Source organism: Cygnus olor, chromosome 16 (assembly GCF_009769625.2).
Source record: "Cygnus olor isolate bCygOlo1 chromosome 16, bCygOlo1.pri.v2, whole genome shotgun sequence".
Taxonomy (NCBI): Eukaryota; Metazoa; Chordata; class Aves; order Anseriformes; family Anatidae; genus Cygnus; species Cygnus olor.
The window spans coordinates 1,181,049-1,202,938 of record NC_049184.1 but is presented as its reverse complement, the minus strand read 5'-3'; the positions used below and the strand labels follow the sequence as shown (position 1 = coordinate 1,202,938).

Genomic DNA, 21,890 nt, shown 5'->3' with positions numbered 1-21,890 from the left:
TTAGCTCTTAGTTTCTGAAAGAGCAAAGTTTGCAAATATAAATCACACCTGTCCCAGAGGCTGGCAGGACAGAGCCGCACCTTGGCCTTTTACCTGTTCTGTTTATACAGTGCCTCAGAAAAACAAACTCTGCGAGGGGCTGGCTGAGCCTTCGGGTGAACACAAACCTGTTTGCCCACGTGCAGTGCTATCGTTGCACACAAAATGCTTCCTCCTGCTCTTTGCATGCCTGGCGTCTGCACGGCTGGCAGGGCGCTTCCCGCAGCACCAGCACAGCGCCTGGGGACCTTGGACCCTGTGGCAGCCCCATGGACCCCCAGAAGATCAGCGGTGTCTGGAGCTGTGGTCTGTTTGCAAGCTAGGAGGCTTGGAAAGTGTTTGTGTACTGACTTAGAGAAAGGAAGCTTCTGAAACCCCTCAGACAATAAAGGAGGATGTCCACTGGGAAATGTGTTTTTGCTTTTGAAAGCAAGTGGGGATTTTGTCGAAGTTCCTCTCTGCTCAGGTTCGCTCACTGGTGAGGGGGCTGGTGCTCCAGTTTTGTGCAATGCCCTGGGGTGAGGGCTTCATCTGGGTCTGCCAGCTGGGTCTGCGGGGATCCTGCAGCCAGAGACACTCGGTCCCAACAAAAGGGAGATGGACTGAAACCACCGCAGTATTCCTGCTGCTGTGACGGCGGTGGCGCTGTGTGCAGTGGCAATGGGGAGCTGGGAGTGGGGCATGCGGGGTCCAAATCTGCCCCTTTGTCCAGGGCTCAGCACGGGGAGGACAGGGAAAAGGCGTTATTCAAACTGTTCCCAGGAAACTGCTTCTTTAACCTTGTTAAGGGCTGTTTGAATTCATTTTTTATGTCCAAGTTACGGCCTTATCTCTCTCCAATCCTGTGTTTATCACGTCTTTCCAGAGTTCCTGATGTTATGTTCCAGACTTGTGTGTGGCAGCCCGGTGCTGGCCCTGCTCCAGGAATGTGCTCCTTGCTTTTCCTTCTCTTTCTTTACATGTGAATGTGATTGTACCAAACTTTCTGTTATTTCCAATGTGTTCTGTGTGAATTTTTGCCTTGTTAAACTCCAGCTTGGTAATCCTCAGACTCAAATTTAAGGGGAGCAAAGAGGTCACCAACCAAAGGCGTCCACTTATATGTCTTTGCACGCGAAGATAAATGTGGGCTTGTTAAAACGGAAGACTATAGTTAGCAACACACACTCGGTCATGGCCAAGTGCCATGAGAAGAATTCGTTATTTTCAATAGCTTGCACTTAACATAAAATAGCTGACCTCTCCTCTCTCCCAAGAAGCACCAGCGCTGGTAGAGCTGGTCGGTGTCTCAGATCTTTGCTACTCCGGTTGCTGGCAAAACAGATCAAAACCGTCGTGCTCTCGAATGTTACAGTTTGATCGCTCAGCTTGAGGGGTGTTTTTTGTTCTGCCAAGTAAACACCGGGTAACGTCCTCCCTTCTCTCACCCCTCTGCCTGAGCAAGTGTTCCTGTGTGGCTGTGGTGTGTGGTGTCACGCCATGCCTGCTTTCCTCTTCCAGCCTCACGTGGGCAGCGTGCTGTGCCATGGGGCAAAGCCTCAGCTCCCAGCGCCGGCCGCAGCTCTTCCCACCAGAAGTGCCCAGAAGCGTGGGTCTGAGTCCCCTTTTAGTCCACCTCTGGTCATGCCCATTTTCCAGTTGATCTCTGTCACCGTGTGAGGGTTTCCGGTGCTCTCAGAGGTCACTGCTCCATTTGTACCCCCCTGAGCTCCTCTGGCTGTCCATCAGACCCACTTTTCCAGTTCCTTATCCTATCTGGACTTCCTTGCTGCTGTATCCTGGGAAGTCTCCTCCCAGCACTGCTAGGCTCTTCTGCTGCCATTGTTTTCCTCTTTTATGTCATTTTTATGGATGACGCCCCTTTGCAGTTCACAGTGTCCTCGATAAGAGCAGTGACTTACTGCTTTGTTCCTTCTGTGCCTCTAGGTTGGTGTTACAGTTGTTTAGAAATAACCAGGCTCACTCTGTGCTTCCCACCCCTGAGCCATGGCACGAGGGGCTGGTATACCTTAAATCAAATGGGAACACATCTAGTTCTGACAAAGAAACAGATGTTTGCTGGATTTGCAGGTGAGACCAGCCGACAGGCATGCTCCTGGCCTGCTCCAAGGGTTTATTTGGGGTTAAACTGCCTTTGTGCCTGTTGATTTGGCAGCCTTGAAGAGTGGCAGAGCAGCGACGTCCCTGGCCGTCCGGCTGCCATGGTGCGGCACAGGGGCCGGGCCTGCCTGTGCCAGGGGCTGGTGGGGCCACCACTGATGGAGGCCTGGGGCCTTCCCAGCCGCCGCTGGAGCGGGGAGCCTGGCGGGGCCCTTCCTCTCCCCAGGGACGGTCCCTGGGGCTGCGCTTGGTAAACCCGAGGGGAGGATGGAGCGAGGGGGAGCTGCCAGTTCTGCCAGGGTGGGTTTTGTAGAGCCAGCAGAGTGTTTACAGGATGTGAATGATATCGGAGTTAATATCGCTGGCATTTCACTTCGCTGCCTGCTCGTCCACCCTTATATGTCCCTGTTGTACCCAATGGCACCACTGCCGGCGTGTATCAGGACCACACAGCCCAGCACGTCCATCACCACAAAGCCAATGTGCTGGTCTGCCCTACAGAGGCAGGCGCTGGGGAGGAGGAAGGGTTGCACATAGGGGCGAGCGCTGCTTATGCTGCTTGCCTCGCTACCACCTGGGGCAGCTCTTCAGGGTGCGTTGGAGGGCTTGGTCTGACCCTGCCAGGCTCTCTCAGCCCCATGCCTGGGGCCAGGGGCAGTACCAGGGTGGGAGCAAGCAGGGAACTGAGTGAATGGGTTTTAGGACTGCCCCTGTGACACACTTACATTTTTTACCCAATGTTTATCACTTGGGCTCCTATGATTGCACCAGTGCTCGGTTTGATTTACCAGTGCATCGGTGGGTGATACTCCCTGTCCCTGCACTGCTTGTCCAGGGTTAGCGAGAGGGCAAGGCTCCCGGACACCCCCCGCACCCCTGTCCTGCACTAACACAGCTCTTATTCCCCCGCAGCTCGGACTGGGTGGAGATCATCGAGCCCCGCTCCCAGGAGCGGATGTATGTCAACCTGGCCACCGGTGAATGCGGCTGGGAGCCCCCCCCCAACCTGAAGGTGCGCCAGTCGGACCAGAAGCAGTGGTGGGAGCTCTTTGATCACAACAACAACCGCTTCTACTACTACAATGCCATCACGCGGCAGACGGTGTGGCACCGGCCTCAGGGCTGCGACATTGTGCCCCTGGCACAGCTCCAGGCTATGAAGCGCTCTCAGCCTGACTGCCAGGGCCGGCAGCACCGGGGCAGCAGCGGCAGCGACAGCAGGAGCACCCCGGTCCCTGTAGCCCTGCTGCAGGAAATGGAGAGGGCCAAAGGGGACTGCGCCGCCGAGAAGAGGCTGGACACGGGCAGGTAGAGAGAGTTTGGGTTTATATTTACTGGGTGGCTTCTGTCCCTGGGCAGGCACTGACACATGGGGCTGGGAAAGCTCCGCAAGCCCAGGTGGGTGCAGTGCTGGAGCGAGGCGCTGCTAGGCCCGTGGTCACCGCCACGTGCTGTCCTCATCCTGTCCCAGGTAAAGCTGTCGCCTTTCACCACTGCAGTACCACTTGAGCATCCTCATTTGTGTAGGACGCCATACAAACACAGATCAAAAGGTGATTGCCACAGACACCTTTGCGCTCAGCAGAAGGAGACAGGATGGGCAGGGCTGCTCGCTGCGTCGATGAAAGCTCTGTTGGATGCTGGTGGTGGGCACATGGCATGGTTTGCTGGGGTGGCCAAGCTGCCCTGCAAGGGCATGGGTGAGCCTGGCTGCTCTGGCTCTTTCCCTCCCCGCAGCTCAGCCAGGACGGAGGAGGGCTGCAGGGGACAGAGCACAGCCACTTGCTTGCATCTACCCTGCAAGGAAAGAACAATAACGGGATGCTATTTTGTTTGGCCGAGAGATTTTCTTGCACTCAAACCAGTCTAACAATTGAACTGTTTTCGTATTGAAACTTTGCCAACTTGAGCTGCATAAAAGCATCCCATCCCTGGTCCGTGCCCCTTGCTGCCTGTGGCTGCCCTGCCTCCTCCGTGCCCTGTCTGGGCATCATCCTGCCACAGAGGACAGGGTGCAAATGGCCAGGGAGGCTGTGCAGCGAGTGCTGCTGAGTCACACTAAGGAGAAGTGAATCACCCCAGGGCTAGAGTAGTGCTCAGGTGAGTCTGGTGCTCCTGCCACCCCTGACAGTTCTCCGTTCCTGTTTCCCTCCTGCAGCATTTGGAGAGGGTGAATACAGCAGGCTAGGTGTCTTTTACACCTCACTTTTGGGATCAAGGTCACATCACTGTGTGCATGGTGCTGGTGGGGAGAGATTAAAAAACCTTGTAGGATGGCGATTCTGGAAAATGTCTGCTCTAGAGAGCTGTAAGCTGAGGTTTATCACCTGCCCACTGCCCCATGTAAGGTTCCTATATGTTCACTTAAAATCTGGTGATGCACCAGAAGAAGCCTGGAGCTTTGCTGGTGCCTGTGACACCTCCAGTGCCTCCTGCCCTGTGAGCAGCCTGTCTGAGTTTCAGACCTGGCCAGAGGGTGATCCCAGCATGGTCAGGAGAAGGTGGTGCAGTGAGGGATGCCTTGGGCTGAACCGTGGTAGCTCCCAGCACCCAGTTCCCTTCAGTCGCACCCTGTGGTCATGGATGAGTGGGCTTAGCATCCCCGAAGGGTCTCCTGACCTCCCTGCCTGATCCCAAGCTGTATCAGCAACCTTGGGGCATCTTCAGCCTGTGACAAAATGCTGAAGGGCAGGCGCTGGGGAAGGTGTGTGTGTCACTAAGCCACTTCTGGGACCTAACAGTCTGCTCGGTCTTGTGTTGCTTTTCCAGATCTTCGTACCAGTAAGCCAATGGCATTTGCTTGCAGAAGATGTTTTCCTGCAAGGATGTCAAGTGCTGTTTCTTTGCACATCCATCACATATAGTCTCAGCCATTTGTGAGCAGTTGTTAGCATGTCTGGTTTTGGTGCAGAGAACACTTGCTCTACCCAAGTCTGACACTCTAGGAGAGATTTATTGCCTTTTTCTAGCTCATAAAATGGTGAGTGAGGAGCTGAGCCCAAAGCAAGGGTTCCCAGGTGGGATCTAATACCCTTGCTAGGGTGTCTGGTCTAGTAACAGCAACAGCTTCTCAGCCCTTTTGTCTGCGTTTTTCTCCAAAGACAAACATAAGCATGTCCTTTCTTCTCTCAGCAGGGTTACAGCTGTATAAACAGAAGGCTTGAGTGCTGTCGTTAGCATTTGACATCTTTATAGGTACCTGCACCTGAGACTGTTTCATTTTTGTCTCTATCAGCAGCACAGACAATTTGTTTTTCTTCCCTTTATGCTTGTTGTCTCACGATAGATGGAGAGGACAGAGGAGATCAGCGTGATCCCCAGGAGTGGCCTCCTGCTAGCACATGCTACAGGGAGCCGGGGGAGGGAATTTAGTCCTTTTTTCACCAATACTTTGCAGTTGACTTTTTTCTTATTCTTTTAGCAGCCTGTTGTGTCCCACCCTTCCTCTCTTGTGCCTTCTGTCAGCACTGTTAGATTTGGGTGCTGCTCTTGTCACCTTCAAGCATGCTGCACTCGTGCCCTCCTACGTGCTGATCGCGTCCTCTCCCTCGCTGCCCCGCTGCTCGCTGCTGCTTTTTCTGCTCTCTCGATCACACAAGCTCAGAGCAGCCTCTCTGGAGACCGGCTCTTTGCTGCACAGGCAGCACTGGGAGGCTGACCTCCCTGTGGAAATGGCAGCTGCTTTCACTTGCTGCTGTTGCTGTGGGAAAATGGCTCCTCATGTCTGGAAACGGGTGCTGCTGGAGAAGCAGCTGCTCCTGGGAAACTGAATTTGTTGGGAGATCCTGGAGGGAGTCGGTGTGAGCCCAGGAACCCCGTTCCGGAGCAACAGGAGGGCGGTTGGGTTGGTGTCTCGGCTCCCAGTCCGCCTTTATTAGCTGTCTCCGTTATTCGAGCTCTGGAAATGCTGGATGTGTTCCTTGGGGAACATGAGACTGAGTTAGGGCTGAGGGCGGTGTCCTGGAAGTATCCTGTGAGCCCCCTGCCATGCGCTGGAGCTCTGTGGACCTCGGGTGAGAGGGCTGGGGCTGGGGACAGGGTGATGGGGCCAGCCGAGGACGGCCTTGCCCCCGTGCTGCTCTGCAGTGCTCGTGCACTTCGCAGCTCAGGGCTGCGGGCGGGCTCTGCCTTTCCCAGCCTTGCTGTGCTGGTGGACCAGCTCTGTTCTCCTCCTCTGGTTCTCCCAGCACCACTTTCTTTGGAGGGGGTTTCCGGGGTTCCCCCTTGCAATAACGCTGCATCTCAAAGTCCTCTGGGTGGAAAAGCACTGTCCCTAGGAATGTCCCGTTCCCCCAGGACAGGGCAGGCACAGGTCCCTGCTGCGTGGGCTGCAGATGGGGTTGTGCTGCTGTCCCCCCATAGCCCACCCTTGCCGCAGCTCAGCATTGTGGGCTGGGACAGAGAAGGGGATTTTGTAGGCAGTGGGGAAAGGCACGGTTTGGTCTTATCATGCCAGCAGGGTGTGCTGGAAGGGGCATCAGAGGGGACGTGTGACACAGAGGTGAATGGAGCCTGTGAAGGTACCTCAGCCTCTTCTCGACTCTGCTCTACCTTGTCAGGGGCTTACAGCTCCTGTAAATAATGCCAAAGTAAGGGTCCTGGTGTAATGCCAATATTAAGTTCTTCGTAATTGGACAAGAAACACTAATACAGGCTTGTTTCCTTCCACATTTATGCCGCTGGCTGTGGGGCGGGACCCACACGCAGGGCTTCACACATGCCCACAGAGCTCTTCTGGGGTCCTGCAGACCCAGATTTGGGTGGCTCGCCTCTGCAGCCCATGGTGGTCTCCACCCCCATGTCCAGCGTGGACACCCCAGGCGGTAGCGGCCATGCTGCTGAAATACAAACAGCCCTGTTTATTTGCCTCGATGAAAGCACCAGGAAAATGACTGCTGGAAAGGGCAGAGCTGAGGTGTGGGAGCCTTTTCTGCAGGCTGCTGGGAGGGAAGAGCAAACAATGGGGAGTCCAGAAGCAGTAACTGGAGCCTGGTGAGAGCTGCTGGAGTTGGGTGCGGGCTGGGAAAGCCAGTGCTGGGCTGTGGTGTTTATATTGGAGCTACTTGAAAGCATTCCTCGAAAGAAGCGTCTCAGGGGACTCAGCTGGGTCTCTCCTGCTGGTGGCTTAAGAGCACAGCTGAGAGGCTGTGCTAGAACGTGTCTCCACTGCTGGCTCCACTTTCTGTCAGGGTTTTTGCTGCTCAGAAGGAGGCTGAACCTTTCTCCATGCTGGGAAGTCAAGAAGTCCCAGTTTCCCTCTGCTTGGTCTTTTCAGCATCCAGGGATGGGGTTGAGGAAATCGGGATGCAGAACCAAGAGCTTGTTCATGATTGTGGAAATGGCCTTTTTAGAAAAGCCTTGTTCTTTCCACGGCGGTGCCTCTTACTGCTGATGTCCAGCTGGCAGAGAGGCTGGAGATGGCATGCTGTGTTTGAGATCAGGCTGGCACCCTCGGATACAGTAAGTGTTTAGGTGCTTCACTTCTCCATCATTGGTAGTAGGGTGATGGTTGGACCAGATGATCTTGAAGGTCTCTTCCAACTTTTATGATCCTGTGATTCCATGATTCTATGATTCCATCACCTTCACTTACAAAGCTACTGGGCATGGTAGCCATGGCCTGGCTGGAGCAGCACGGCCCTGCTGTTCCCGCAGGGACACACTGGGGATGCTGCTGGGGAGCACGGGCAAATGCTCAGGGATCTGATCCACTTCTAACGCCCAAATGGTGGCCGCAGCAGGCTGGGGAGCAGCGGCAGTACAGTGGCTATGCTCACCTCCCACCTCTGAGGCTGGGCAGCGTCCCAGCCCTCCCTGCCCGGCCACGCTGCTCAGCCATAACACAAAAGGGCCTGGTAAGTCATCCCTTTTTAGCTGACGGAAGTGGAAGTGACAGATTAATGCTGGGCTATGCCGACTCCGGAGGCTTCGTAGCCTCTTTCAACACTCAAAAAGTTTCTTTCAACACTCAAAGAAATGACAAAGACAGAGAAAGCGGCTGTGCAGGGGGTTCTCCAGGCCATTGTATCCAGGTGTAGCTCTCTGAGGCAACCCATCTCCTTTTGTTTTGAATGTGAAAAATAGCTTAACAGCAGACAAAGCAATCACAGAATGTTTGAAATTGAGTTTTATGTGCAAATTCCTCTTCGAAGGGAGGACTGGGTGAGGGGTGGAATGGCTGCTCTCAGGCCCTGGGAAGGACACAGGGCAGCAAGGAGCTGTCATCTGGGTCAGGTCTCACGCAGGGAGCTCTTCTTCCCAAGGGAGTGCAGCACCTGCGTTTTTCCCAGTCAGGTCCCTCATTGCTATTCCAAGGGCATGCAGGGCCAAGTCATGGGCTTCGCTCTTTTTCACGCATGTTGCGGAGAAATGTGACAGAGACGGGTCCTTCAAATGGCATCGCAGCCCTGCAGCACCCAAGGAGACCATCCGTGGTGGTCAGGGCTCCTTGCCACCGTCCTGGGGAGAGCAAGCGGGACCCCGCAGAGGGGTGGTGCTGGTCCAGACATGAATGCTGCTTTGGGCTGGCAGAGAGCAGACAGCTGAGTCACATCGGTCACTTACCAACCTCCTGGTGAACATCTCAGCCGTACAGGTTTGCTCTTTGCCTCTGGTGTTGAGCTAAAATCGTCCCCGTGGCTGCTCCATGGCAGCCCTCCAGCCAAGGAACAGATCTGTTGTGCTTGTCCTTAACGTGGCGCCTTGCCAGTCTCACCTCCCTGCCGTGAAACCAGCTGCTGGTACAGCCAAGCAGAGGGGTGGGTGTCAAAAATGCTCATTTAAAAGCATACCAAATGTTGCTGCTGTGGTTCTTCAGGTTGGTTCAGGAGCTCTTCTAGGAACAGCTGGGTTTTCAGCAGTCTGTGCTTGGCCGTGTGCAGGATGAAAGTGCTCAGGCAAGGTCTGGTGCATGCAGCCCCCAGGCAGGGATGCATGTTAGGCTGCAGGGACCCACGAAAGCCACCCCCGTGAATGCTGGCCCCCTCCTACTGTTACCCTGCCTGGTCCCTGCATGTCTGAGAAAGTGTGCTGAGTGAGGGCCGGGACCCAGCAGAGGAAGGTCTCTGGAGGGCAGGTGCAGAGCAGCAGAGGGTAGGGATGTCATGATAAGCCCCACGGGGCTTGAGGAGGATGGCGCAGGCGGGCTCTGGCATCTCCGAGTGGCCGAGAGGCAGCCCTGGACATGCAGGGGTGGTGGGTCTCTCCACCTGCACGGAGGCCACAGGGGTGGGAGCAAGTGGCAAGGCTCAAATAGGAAAAAATGGCTTTGAAGATGTCATGGGAGCACCTTCTGTTACAGCCAGGGACACGCAGTGCACCCTTGCGTCTTACCTGGTGATGCCTGATAGCGGGTGCATGGAGAGAGCGCAAGAAACCGGGCCAGATTCAAGGGGACTTTTCCTGGGGTGACTTTTAAAGACCTGAAATCTCAGGCTGGTTCAACAGCCTTTTCTTTCCCTTTTCCTCAGAGCCCACAAATGAAGACTGACTGTAGATGCTACCTGGGGGGGTCGTTATGCTGCAGAATGCGCCGGTGGGACTGAGAGGTTGCAGTGAGCATGCCGGGTTGTGGTGGATGCTGAGCATCGTTGCGAGGCAGGGAATACCCCTAGCAGAAAAGGATTTCAAAGCCATGAGAGCTGAGTGGAGCCAATAAGCTTGGCCAAGGGAACCAGATTGGAGGGCGTCTGTACCAGACTGAAAGCATGCTCTATACAGATCTACCACATCCCAGGAGCTGAGGACATCCAGCCCTTTGCACCTCCTGCATACCTCATAGGTTTTGCTGTAACATAGATTTAGAAAATCTCTCCTCTGGAAGGACTGCTATTGTAATTTGACAGTCCAAAGACAGACACATGGGATTATTTTTCAGCTCACTGCTTGAGTAGTTCAGAACAGCTTGCTGGTCTTCAGCTGGTCGTGCCGTCTGATGAGACTTGGGAAGAGGAGGTTGTGTCCTGTCTTGGTGCCGCTGATACCAGACAGCTTGTAGTAGAACGAACTTTTTTCATATGGTTGTTCTGCTGCTCATAACTCAAAGTTCTCATGTGCATAGCGACAATGTGTTTCTGTTTCAGGAAGGGGGATCTCCAGGAAAAAACCAATGAGGAGCAGATACAAGTGCTTAGGGAATCTCCAGGTGCTTTGAGACTAACAGTCTGGTATTTGGGCAGACATAGGGGATTAAGTTAACATAGACATAGGGATAAGTTAGCATAATTCTTAAATAACTCTATATCTGTGTCTTTTTTCCTTTAGGGACTCTCCTACCCACTGGCAGCCTGTGCCAGGAACGAAAGCAGCCATGTTGGTCAAAGTGAACAGTTTAAAGCAGGTACAAGGCTCTTCAAGCACTTCCCTTCAGCTGCAGAGTGCTCCGGAGGCCAACAGCCAAAAATCTCTTCCAAAACCAGCCATATATGCTCAGCCTCAGTCTATGTCCCAGAGCCCTGGAGCCACAAAGCAAATGCCTGCAGGAGAAGCAAAGCAGTCTATGCAGATCAAAAAGACGGAGAATGGTGGGTTTTGCCTTGTGCTGATGAATGGTCCAACTTCTCCAACACCTCCAAGGAGCCAGACAGGAACTCCCCAGCCTGCATCCCCCAAGTATGCCTCCCCTGCACCTATATATGATGAGCCATCTTTAGAGTCTCCAATTTACGATGAGCCACCAGTAGATATGGACACTGAAAGCATGAGTATGAGTGGGATGTCACCACCAAGGTCACCGAGCAATAGCTTAAAGAAGCAGCTGCAACCAACCAAACTATTACAGCATCCAAGTGTACAACAGCAGCAAGGTGCAAAGAAGCATGCAAGAAATCCTTCTTCCACTGAATACAGCCCGGCTGGCAGAGAATACATAAAACACATGGTCAACATTGATCAGTCTTCCAAACTCTCCCACTCTGCTGCTGCAACAGCTGATGCTTCTACTAAACTGCCTGGTCAGCTTGCTTCAAAGGACAGCTTCAAGCAGTCTTGGAGGATCTTGGAAGCCAATGTCCTCAAGAGCATAGAAGCCCACCACAGTCGACAGAGCAGCCTGCAAACTCAAGAGTACCAAACTGGTATAAGCCATCAGGACTCTGGTTACTCGACTGGCCCTTCTCCAAGTTTGAGAAAAAGGAAAGGAAGGAGGCATGGGACAGGTCAGGGAAGACCTGGCTCTGTGGGCAGCAGCAGTGAGCTCACGGCTTTGAACGATAAGCTGATTGCTGAGATGCGTGCTGTGGTGGGCAGGTCAGCAGCTTGCCGGGGAAGCAAAGCCAGCCTTGATGCTGAAAGTCTGGAGGGTGGCATCCCAGCAGAGAGCAGCAAAGTCAGATTCCATTCAGACCACTTGAAAAAATGCATCAACCGGAGCTCAAGGGATGACGTCTCGGCTAGTAATAGGTCTCTGTACAGACAGGGCATGGAGAGCAGGGGCAGCTTTCCCAATGACGTGGCTGCTCCGCAGGACACAGTGAGGCAGAAGAGGACTTTTGAGAAAATAGATTCTTTAGAAAAGAACGTGACCAGCCAGACGAGTTTGTCTTCATCAGGTGCTATGCGTCGTTCTTCCCAGGTACCTCCCAACCTGCATCGGGTTAATTCATGTCTGCGCTGGACTGTGTGGTGCTGAGCCTGGTCCTCTCATGGGTGGATTTAGTGGATGTGCTGTGCACAGAATGGTGTGCCTGCAGAACAGCAATGGCTTACAGAACTTCAGAGCTCCATAGGTGGAGACCCCAGTGGTGTGAGAGGAGCGTGAGGATGGGGGAGGGCATTGTATGCCTGTCCAGCAAGCCCTCAGCACTGCTGTGTTATTTGTATTGTGGCAAGTTATTTGTCTTGTGCTTAAGCTCTGTCCAAACAGAGCAAAATACCCTTTCTCTAAGAGTGTGAAGATGGATGCCAGGACATAAGAGCTCAGAAGGATGCAGATGGGTCAGGTCAGGTGTCCAACATGCCCAGGGTGGTCAGAAAAAAAATGAGGGGGAAAAAAGCACAGCGAGGTGGCAGCTCTGCTTCTCCTGGTGTGTCCTGCCAGCATGCCACAGCACAGAGCCAAGCCAGAGCTTGCATCTGAAACTGTGTGGGTTTAGTAATCCCTGGTGAGCTTTTCTGCCATGGCTTGGTCTGGCTGCCTTTTGGAGCCTCCTCACTTTGAGTCCCCACAGCACCTCATGGCAGAGAGTTGTGGTAGAGTTACACCTGCTGTTGAAAGGCATTCATGTGGTCATTGTAAATCTGCTGTCTGGTCATTTTCGTGGTCCTTTTTAATCCTTTGGTAGCCCTCCCATGTCCTCTTTGAGCTGGGATGGTCAGAACCAGTGGGGAACAGGATACAGGCGTCAGGATTTGTATGGTAACATGGCAGCATCTTCTCTTGTTCACTGTCGTTATTCTAATAGTACCTTATATTCTGTTCTCCCTTCTGATCCCCACTGAGCATTGAATTGAAATATTCAGAAAGCTGTTGATGATGACCTCAGCATATTCTTGGTGAAAATACCTATTTTAGAGCCCATAAGCATGACTGCGCAATGAATCCGTTTTTTTCCCTACCTTACTCTTACTTCTACCTTACTTTTCTCTACTAAATCCTGCACTTCTGCAGGATTTAGTTTGCCATCTTTTCTCCTGTTTGGATTTGGAGGAACTTCATGCTGTATGGTTTTAGTTCAGATTTAGCTTATAATAAATAATATTATACCCTGTGCAGCTTTTGTCTTTTTCTCTTTGCTTACTTTTCCAGTTATTTCACCACTGCTGCACAGCCCAGGTCTCCGCATCTCTTCTGTAGGATGCAGCTGATAACAACCCTCCAGTATGGGAAGTGACTAGTTATTTTAACCCTTTGTTCTCTCTTTTCTCCTATTTATCAGTCCCTGACCTTTCATGAAGAAACTTAGCAAAGCTCCCTTACCATTCTGGATTGCTCCAGTAGATGTGTGAGGTGTAACTGTTCTCTAAAAGCTAGGCTGTCCCTGCTGTATCGGATTTCAGTGTGCATTCTCTTTATTATTATTTCTGATTGGTAGTGCCTGGGTTTCACCTGAAAAAAAACTTTTTAAAACTGAAGTCACTTTTCCTCCGTTTTCCATTTTTCAGGCACAGGGTAGTTTGAGTTTACACATGACTGTGTTACAGATGGTTGTTCAGCGGTTTCATTTCACAGCCTCTTTAGACTTGCTGGAAGGCTGCTGTCCTGTCTTCAGGATGTGTTACACCTCATCACAGGGACAGGGCAGAGCTGAGACTTGATGTCTTGATTATGCACAAGAGATGGGTTGGGCATAGACTGTAAATAACCTTGAAAATGAAGAATACTTCGTATGTGGGTAGGACAAAGAAGGAGAATAAAGTGGAAGATGTGAGGAGATGGATGATGTGGTAAAGATGAGTCCCTAAACAATCTGTATTCAGAAATGCTCTGAGATACAATTGCTGCCAACCTTGAAAATGGCAGCACAGAGATTGAGTCACTAGCAATATCCTACACTGGACCTGTGTGGTGGGGATGAGAATTCGGAGAAAAGGAAATTAATTATCTCAGGAAGGTGGGCAGAAGTTTCAGGACAGGCTGAGCAGAGGTGGATGTGTGTTGTCAGCACAGCTGTAATAGCTGAGTAGTTGAGTGAGCTGATTTTAGAGATAAACTCTAGAGAGTGAAGAGGAGAGAAGCACGAGCCTGCTTGAACCTCTGGAGAGCATGAGGAGGTGGATCCTCAGAAATGACATGCTGAAGGAGTAAATAGAGTGGTAGGAGGAAAAGCAGCCCTGGGCATGGAAGGTGGACTGAGGATGCAGATGGCAGGGAGAACTGCAGGCAGTGACTTTTAGACAGCACACTGAGTGGCTTCGGAGATGGTGAGGAGATGGAGGGGTAACTCAAGGGATAAAAAAGAAGCAGAATGAAGCAGAAAAGCAGAAGTGATGGTGCCACAGGCTGGCAGTAAGAGATGGAGTGTGATGTGTGCTGATACTGTCATCCACATGTAGGTACGTGTCTGGTGTAAGATAGGGAAGGGTTGGACCACACAAGCCTCTGTCATGAGTTCAGCAGTTCCTCCTTACCAAAAATGAGAACACTGACTTGCTCTGAATGTTTAAGAAGTAACGTGTATTTTGGGGTTGACTGTGGGCCAGGTCTGGAATCCAGAGTGGCATGCAAGTTAAAGGTGATCTGCAATGACAGGAAAACATATGTTCTATTTCATTTTGGTTTTGCCGTGAAAAAAGCTTACAGGATTTTTGTTTTCCTTTAAAAACCAAAAATGTCAAGATTATCTTGTTTGGCTTTTTCCTTCTTGCTGAGATCTCCTTGGAGAACACAGAGTGAAATGTGGGCTGTTCAGCACTTAGTTGCTGTATGTGGGATTTTCAAGTCTAACAAAAAAGTCTGTTTCTTATAACAACTTGTTGGGTGCTGGAGTTCTATACATGTCCCAGGCTGCCACTTCCATCCAAAATAGAGGATTCGAGACAAGCAAAATGAGTGTCTTTTCCTCACAAGTAGTTATTACCCATAATTTTCTTGGGATCAGTGATACCAAAGCTCTAATTATCTAGTTATCCTTAGAAATGGCTGGGGAAGAAGAATGGACAAGTGCTGCATGTAAAAACTGCCCACGGAGTCTGGGAGGAAAGAAGGCCTTTGTCTCTGCTGCTGGTGTCTGTACCCTTGTGATCAGTGAGCTTGTACCTGGAGCAGATAAGGTTTGTTGGTAGAGAGTGTGTGTGGGCAGCAGCTGTCTGTGCTCCTCTGAGGAAGAGAAAAACAAAAACAGTACTTTTGAACAATTCTAATTTAATTTGGAGAAGTTGTGCCTCTCTTGGATAGGAAAACATTGGAGGGATCCATTGCAGAGGTGTCCCTGAGTCCTGTGCAGTGGCACTTGGAGGAGCGCCAGGTCTGTATCCGCAGCCTGGATCTTCCCCGAGGACGCTGCGGGGCTGGGCGTGTTCATCAGGAGGTCCTGCTGCTTCTGTAGGTTACAATAAGAGCCAGCCCCAGTGGTGGGAGAAGCTGGCTCATGCAGGTATCCCAACTCTCTCACTTCACAAACTCAAACACACCTGAAATCATGTGATTTGAGCTTGTAATTGAGCACGGTGTAGATGGCAGCCCCTGGGCACCCATCCAGCTGTTGCTGCAGGTGTAGTCGGGTACACCTGGTCCTTGCCCAGTGTCCTGGGACACCCAGACCCGTGAATCCCCATCAGGCCTTCAGATCTCAGTGGTAGCCTCAGCAGTTGCTTTTGCAGAGCTCGATGCAGCAGTGGATGTGAGAGTGTTCGTCCCAGGGTTGTGACTATGTCAGACTTGTTGCCTGCCCCCAGAATTGCCATTCTTTCCTCCCAAAATACCTCTTTGGTTTGTATGACTATCCTACCTGGGCGTCAGTCTTGCCATCAAAGTAGCTGTGCTCGTGCTCCACAGTGCATCTGTCTTAGCTTTTGCTACCCAGTTTGTGGGCCTGGCCAGTATTTCCATTAGGAAAGTCCTGGTGGACCTGACGTGCACGTTTTGAATGCCTGGATACAGAGGCTCTGCAGGCGCAGGCTGCCAAAGCTCAGAAGCTCCTGACGGCAGTTAGCCACAATGATTTTGTTTTGTCTTTTCTTACTAGAATTTGGAAAAATATTAAAGGCAGGAAGCAGCTATGGGACTGTAGCAGCCATGAAGGGTGGAGGCAGGAAGGTAGGAGTGCCTGGCTGCCTCGTCTCTGCCACCTCCTGGTGTTCCCCACCCTCCTCCTGGGCTCCCCTGGCTCCAGGGAAACCAGGAGGTGAGCAGGGAGACACTTGGCGCCTTGGTGTGTCCACATCGCTGCATGGCTCCTTTAGGAGTCAGCCCAGCTCCTGCCTGGGCTGTCTCCAGGTGCCCTGGAACAACTTGGACAATCAGCCCTGTTATCCCACGTCCCAGAGATTCCCTTGGGGACAGTGTCAAGTGTGTGACTGTGCCAGCCAGGCTCTTGCAGAACTACAGTTGTCAGCAACATACTCTGCAAAACCCCTTGTTTTGTACAGATTCACTGTTTTCCAGTTGCTGGTAGCCTCATGTCTCACTGTTGTTAATTTTCCTGTCAGGATAAAGAATCAGATAAGCTGCTTTTAACACATCTGTTCTCCTTTGCAGCCTGGGACAATAGAGGTGGACTCCAAGCAGGAGAACAGCAGCCAGCCCGGTGGCTGCACAGGATATCATTTCCCTTACAATACTCTACGGAAGCCCATCTCCCAGAGCAGCATGGCAGACTGGGCTTCTAAAAACCTGAACATGCACACGCAGGGCATCTTCCGCCGAAGGATCTCCATCTCCAACATGCTGTCATGGAATGGCAGCTCTATCAAAAAACCGATGCTCATCACTAGCAACCGTGCCATCAAAAAAGAGGCATGTGAGATGTTCAAACTGGTGCAGAGCTACATGGGAGATCGCCAGACACGCATGGACCGCAATCACGTGGCATTGGTCACGGTCACCAAGTGTTGGAGCATGCAAGGTTTACGGGATGAGCTCTACATACAACTGATCCGTCAGACAACAGATAATACATGCTACCGAAGCCTGGCATGGGGCTGGGAACTGATGGCCATCAGTCTGGCCTTTTTCTCCCCATCACCCAAATTCCAGTCTTACCTGGAAGGTTATATCTATCGCCACCTTGACAGCGATGAAAACAGTAAGTGCTTCATGCAAAACATTCCGTCCCCAGCAGCACTCTGGTGTGTTTTGCCATTTATTCAGGGGCTTATTTAAATAAGAAACAACAAACAGGTAGTCACCGGCCAGCGCTGTGGTTTCCGACCCTGAGAGCACCATGCACTGCACGAGTCCGTCCTTCCTTAGCAGGATGAAGCAGCCACCAGCTCATCTTCCCCCTACAATTCTCACTTGTGCCTGGCAAAAAAATGCCAGCCCTAGACTGTGCTCATCTTAATGAGCATCATGGCAATATCAGCGCTGAAAAGAGCCACTTCAGCCCCTGCCATGGGCAGAGTTAACTTGGGTTTCTGAAGATGTGATTGACGTCTTTGAAGTTCTTTGAAGAAGGAAAAAAAAAAGTTTTATGTTAGTACAGACCTTTTTAGGGAGCCATTGTTAATGTTATAAATGGGCCTCAGCATGGCAAGTAGTCAGGGACCCTGAAGAATAATGGCTTGGTTATGAATAGATGCCATTTATCTGCCTTTTAGAAATCTTGGGTACCAGCCCAGCATTACCTGGAAAGGCAGGTGTTCCTACCTAACCCATATATCCGGTTATTGCTCCAATTTTAAATTGTTATACTATTCTGTTCAAAAAAAAAAAAAAAAAAAGACAAAAGCCAAGTTCCAACCTGAAGGGTATTTATTGGCTGATTTGTGACTATTTTAGCAGTGCTTGTTGTGGCTTGTCCAGTCTCAAGCAAGAAACCAGAATGCCTATGTCCCCCTGAGGCTTCAAACAGAAGTTGAAGCCTCCCAAAAATCCTTAGAGCAGGTGCAGAAATTATCACAGAATCACAGAATCATTTAGGTTGGAAGATACCTCCAAGATCACCTAGTCCAACCTCTGACCTAACACTAACAAGTCCTCCACTAAACCATATCACTAAGCTCTACATCTAAACGTCTCTTAAAGACCTCCAGTGATGGTGACTCAACCACTTCCCTGGGCAGCCCATTCCAATGCCTGACAACCCTTTCGGTAAAGAAGTTCTTCCTAATATCCAACCTAAACCTCCCCTGGCGCAACTTTAGCCCATTCCCCCTCGTCCTGTCACCAGGCACGTGGGAGAACAGACCAACACCTACCTCGTTACAGCCTCCTTTAAGGTACCTACAGAGTGCGATAAGGTCACCCCTGAGCCTCCTCTTCTCCTGACTAAACAACCCCAGCTCCCTCAGCCGCTCCTCGTAAGACTTGTTCTCCAGACCCCCCGCCAGCTTTGTTGCCCTTCTCTGGACTTGCTCGAGCACCTCCATGCCCTTCCTGTAGTGAGGGGCCCAAACCTGAACACAGTACTCGAGGTGCGGCCTCACCAGAGCTGAGTACAGGGGGACAATCACTTCCCTAGACCTGCTGGCCACACTGTTTCTTACACAAGCCAGGATGCTGTTGGCCTTCTTGGCCACCTGAGCACACTGCTGGCTCATACTCAGCCGACTCTCAACCAATACTCCCAGGTCCTTCTCTGCCAGGCAGCTTTCCAACCACTCATCTCCCAGCCTGTAGCGCTGCTTGGGGTTGTTGTGCCCCAGGCGCAGGACCCGGCACTTGGCCTTGTTGAACTTCATACAGTTGACCTCAACCCATCGGTCCAGCCTATCCAGATCCTCCTGCAGAGCCTTCCTACCCTCGAGCAGATCGACACACGCACCTAACTTGGTGTTGTCTGCAAACTTACTGAGGGTGCACTTGATCCCCTCACCCAGATCATCGATAAAGATATTGAAGAGAACATGCACGTCTGGGTCATGGGGGCAGCAGTGGTGCAATGCAAACCCTTGCCTTCTGGTCTTACTGGATGTGCAGTATTGGTTAGGGTTTTCATGAGGATTTTCCCCCAAATCCTTTCCCTCCAGCTACACTTGTCCCAGGATTGTAATGTCACCCTGCTGGCACCAGGATCCAGGCAGCAAGGAGGAGTAATCTGAACTATTTGAGTGGGTTATTCCTTCTGCTGATATTTGGGCAATAAGTTTATTTAGGCTTAAGTTTGCGGCCTGGAGCCCCTCCTTAACTATTCAACTATTCAGAGAAGTTGAATGATGTCCTGGGCCCCTCACACATTGTGTTTGGAGCTGGTCGTGGTACAGGACCCCAAGCAGACCTCCCCTTGCTGGAGCTAGGCTGGCTGGTTTCATTCCTATCTGTGTGCAGTGCTGGGCTTTGGTGTTTTATCGTTCCACATTATTAGTCCAGAAGCTCTTTCCACCACACTGAAGGGGAGGAGGACAGGGAGCATTTGGTCCCCTTCGATGCTCACTTAATGGTGCTTTGAATTTTCAGTTGCCCAGCGCATCAAGGAGCTTGTGGATCTGAAAAACAAGAAGAACTCAAAATCCAGGAAAAAGAGGAAACAAAACATGGAAGAGGAAGGTAAAAGGGGGCACAGTATGCAGGGAGCCAAGAGAGGGTACTGCATTAACTTCAGACAGGCTGGGTTGCTGAGCTCTGCTGAAAATCAGACCATTTCTTTAAGCGCGTAGACTTAGATACAGGAAACTTCACTGCAGGTGCCCAGTGTGAGGGGTTTGGCCAGAGCGTGGGTTGGGAGCAGTGTGGGTGGCAGCTGGCAGTGCACGGGGCCCCAGTAGCAGTGTGGTGGTAGGTGGGAACCCTTTCACTGACAGGTGATTGAGGAAAAAGGGACCTTAACTTGGATGCAGACCTGGGGCAGTAATTTAACCAGTCTGTGCAAGCCGCAGACTTTTGTATAGTACATGCCGGTGTTAAAAGCTGTGTGAGCCATCACTGTGAAAAGAACCTGTCTTCAATTGTAGCTATGGACTTTGTAAGCCACCACCCAACCTGAGGACCTTCAGGGAGGACATCAACATCTGGCAAAGAGCTCTGCCTTTCTTTTTCAAGTACTGGCTTCCCCTTGTCCATGTTTCCCGGGCTGGCCAGGCCCATTGGTCTTGTGGTCCAGGGCCCGAATAGGATCTCTACTGAATGGACAAGAGCTATTACTCCTTTTTTTTTTTTTTTTTTTTTTTATAAAAGCATTAGCGTTACTCCAGTTTTTACTGCTGGCTGAAGGAGGACAGATAATACTTTTTCTGGCCTAAAATATTCCTGGACAAAAATCTATTCAAGTTTTTATATTGTTTCTAGGAAACTTGAGTCAAGCCTGTGAATTCCTATCAGGCAGCAGTTTATCTCATAGCCTCGGTGTCTTTCATCGTGGAGAGCTGGAGTCCAGCTTCCTGCATCGTTGAGCCCTGGCTCACTCCAGCATGCAGGTGCATGAAACGTGGAAATCGCAGCTGCGCTCCTGCGGTGATTGCCCTGAGTCACTGCTGCTCAGTGGCACCTGCAGGTGTGGCAAGTGGCTGAGGAGGCTCCTTGGTCACAGCCCCTGCTGTGAGCTTCTGTCCTTTGCTCTCTCACTAGCCTGTCTCCTGCGGGATTAAGTGCAGAGACCTGAAATCACATGGGGGAATACATATATTGTAGGAATATGTCTTTTTCCTCTCCTTTTCAGGCCCTGAAGAGCTCAGCCTATTCTGAGCCTTTGAAAAGTCATCTTGCTTGTATTAGAGGGATTTTGATATCTTTGTGGGACAGCTCCCTGATTTGCTCTACGCAGGGTGTGCTCAGCCTGTGTGGGCTGAGCCTGTGGGCTGAGCAGTTCTACTGTGTGATTCCCTGTCTGTGTTGTGTGTGCTGGAGTTGGGTTTAGGAAGATAGAGATAGTTTTTACTTATATATATATGTATATATATATATATGACATTGTGTTCAAAAGAACACCAGGAGAGCTTTTATTAAGTTTCCAGAAAGAAGCACTTGAAAGTCAGAAATGCTTTTGTGACTTAGTTGGGTATCTGATGACAGGCTACATGGTGCTCCCTTCACAGGACCCTGCCCACTTCATTGCATAGGAATGACCCACTCTGGGAACGGAACAGGGCTTTGGAATAACTGAGCTTGCCTGTAGGGCTCCTGCCAGCTTGCTGCAAAGGTTGCAAGGTGCAGCAAGGGAGGCACAGGGCGGCAAGGAGAGAGGGCTGGTGAGTCCCTCGAACCAGCTGTTTCACAAGTGACTAATAGCGATGAGCATTTTTTCTGGAGTCTGACCCCAAGAGTCCAGGGGAGCTGCAGCTGAAGTAAGTGCGATCCTGCTGGAATGTGCCAGGTGCTATCTGCTGCTGGCTGAAAGGGCCAGGTTTTTCCTCAGGGTACCTACAGCTGCTCCACCGGGCCTTTCTGCCTTCCTTGTGTCGTGTGGGTGTGATGCAGTTCCCTGAAGTTGCAGGGTTGTTTCAAGGAGTTCATTAGTAGCTGTGAGATACTTTGCTGCTACTGCATCTGTATGCATCTATTTTACAGAGAAATCCAAACGGAAATTAAATATACTATCTTCAAATAGACTTTAATAGTATATGTGTAGATATGTATGTCTTTCAGTGAAAAATGGAGTTAAAGTAGTGATTACCCCACTATATCCTTCAGTGCAGAGGCTTGTAAGCAAACACTAAGGTGAGCAGACATTTTTATCATCTGACAAGCACCCAAAAAATATTTTTAAGTTTCCCATGCTTACCTCTGCAATCTTCATCTTCCAGTATAATTTTCTGTGAGTAAATGAAGTATGAAGGTGGTGCAAGATCCTTCCATGGATCAGTAACCCACTGAAAATCAGAAGAATAACAAGAAGAAATAAATGATCTGCTTTCGCAGGAAGGATTGTCTGCTGATCCTTCAGGAATGTATGCTGGGCTTTGGTCTGAGTCTGTATAAGGAGGAAAATAACGAGCTGACAGCTTGGTGTTGGTACAGAATTATGCAGGGCTGTAAAAACTAAAGGTGCAGAGGGACCTCACAAGGGTAACTAAGTGACCAAGCAGCAGAGGAAATTGGGTCAGCAAAAGCAAAGTATTGTATATGGGGGAGATGTCCTTAACTGCACATGCGGGGGGAGGCTCTTTCACGTGGGAAAAGACATTTTGCAGCCTGTATATGGATTTCTGAAAACTGTGCTGGGAAGCAGCCAGAAACCCAACAGAAAATGGGGAGCTTTTAGAAAAGGGGCAGAGAGCAA

General features: G+C 51.0%; 1 protein-coding gene across 3 annotated transcripts in view; it reads left to right on the top strand.

Moving 5' to 3' along the window:
• Positions 1-21,890, top strand: part of LOC121078815 (rho GTPase-activating protein 39-like) — a 52,691-nt gene that overhangs the window by 20,266 nt on the left and 10,535 nt on the right. For 2 of the 3 annotated variants that reach the window (XM_040575350.1, XM_040575351.1), the window contains exons 2-5: positions 3,052-3,447; positions 10,402-11,710; positions 16,274-16,820; positions 19,133-19,222. In XM_040575350.1, the coding sequence (XP_040431284.1) occupies positions 3,052-3,447; positions 10,402-11,710; positions 16,274-16,820; positions 19,133-19,222 (2,342 nt within the window). Of the gene's footprint in view, positions 1-3,051; positions 3,448-7,850; positions 7,995-10,401; positions 11,711-16,273; positions 16,821-19,132; positions 19,223-21,890 lie in introns of those variants that run through there. The other variant, XM_040575352.1, reaches the window with a different exon arrangement.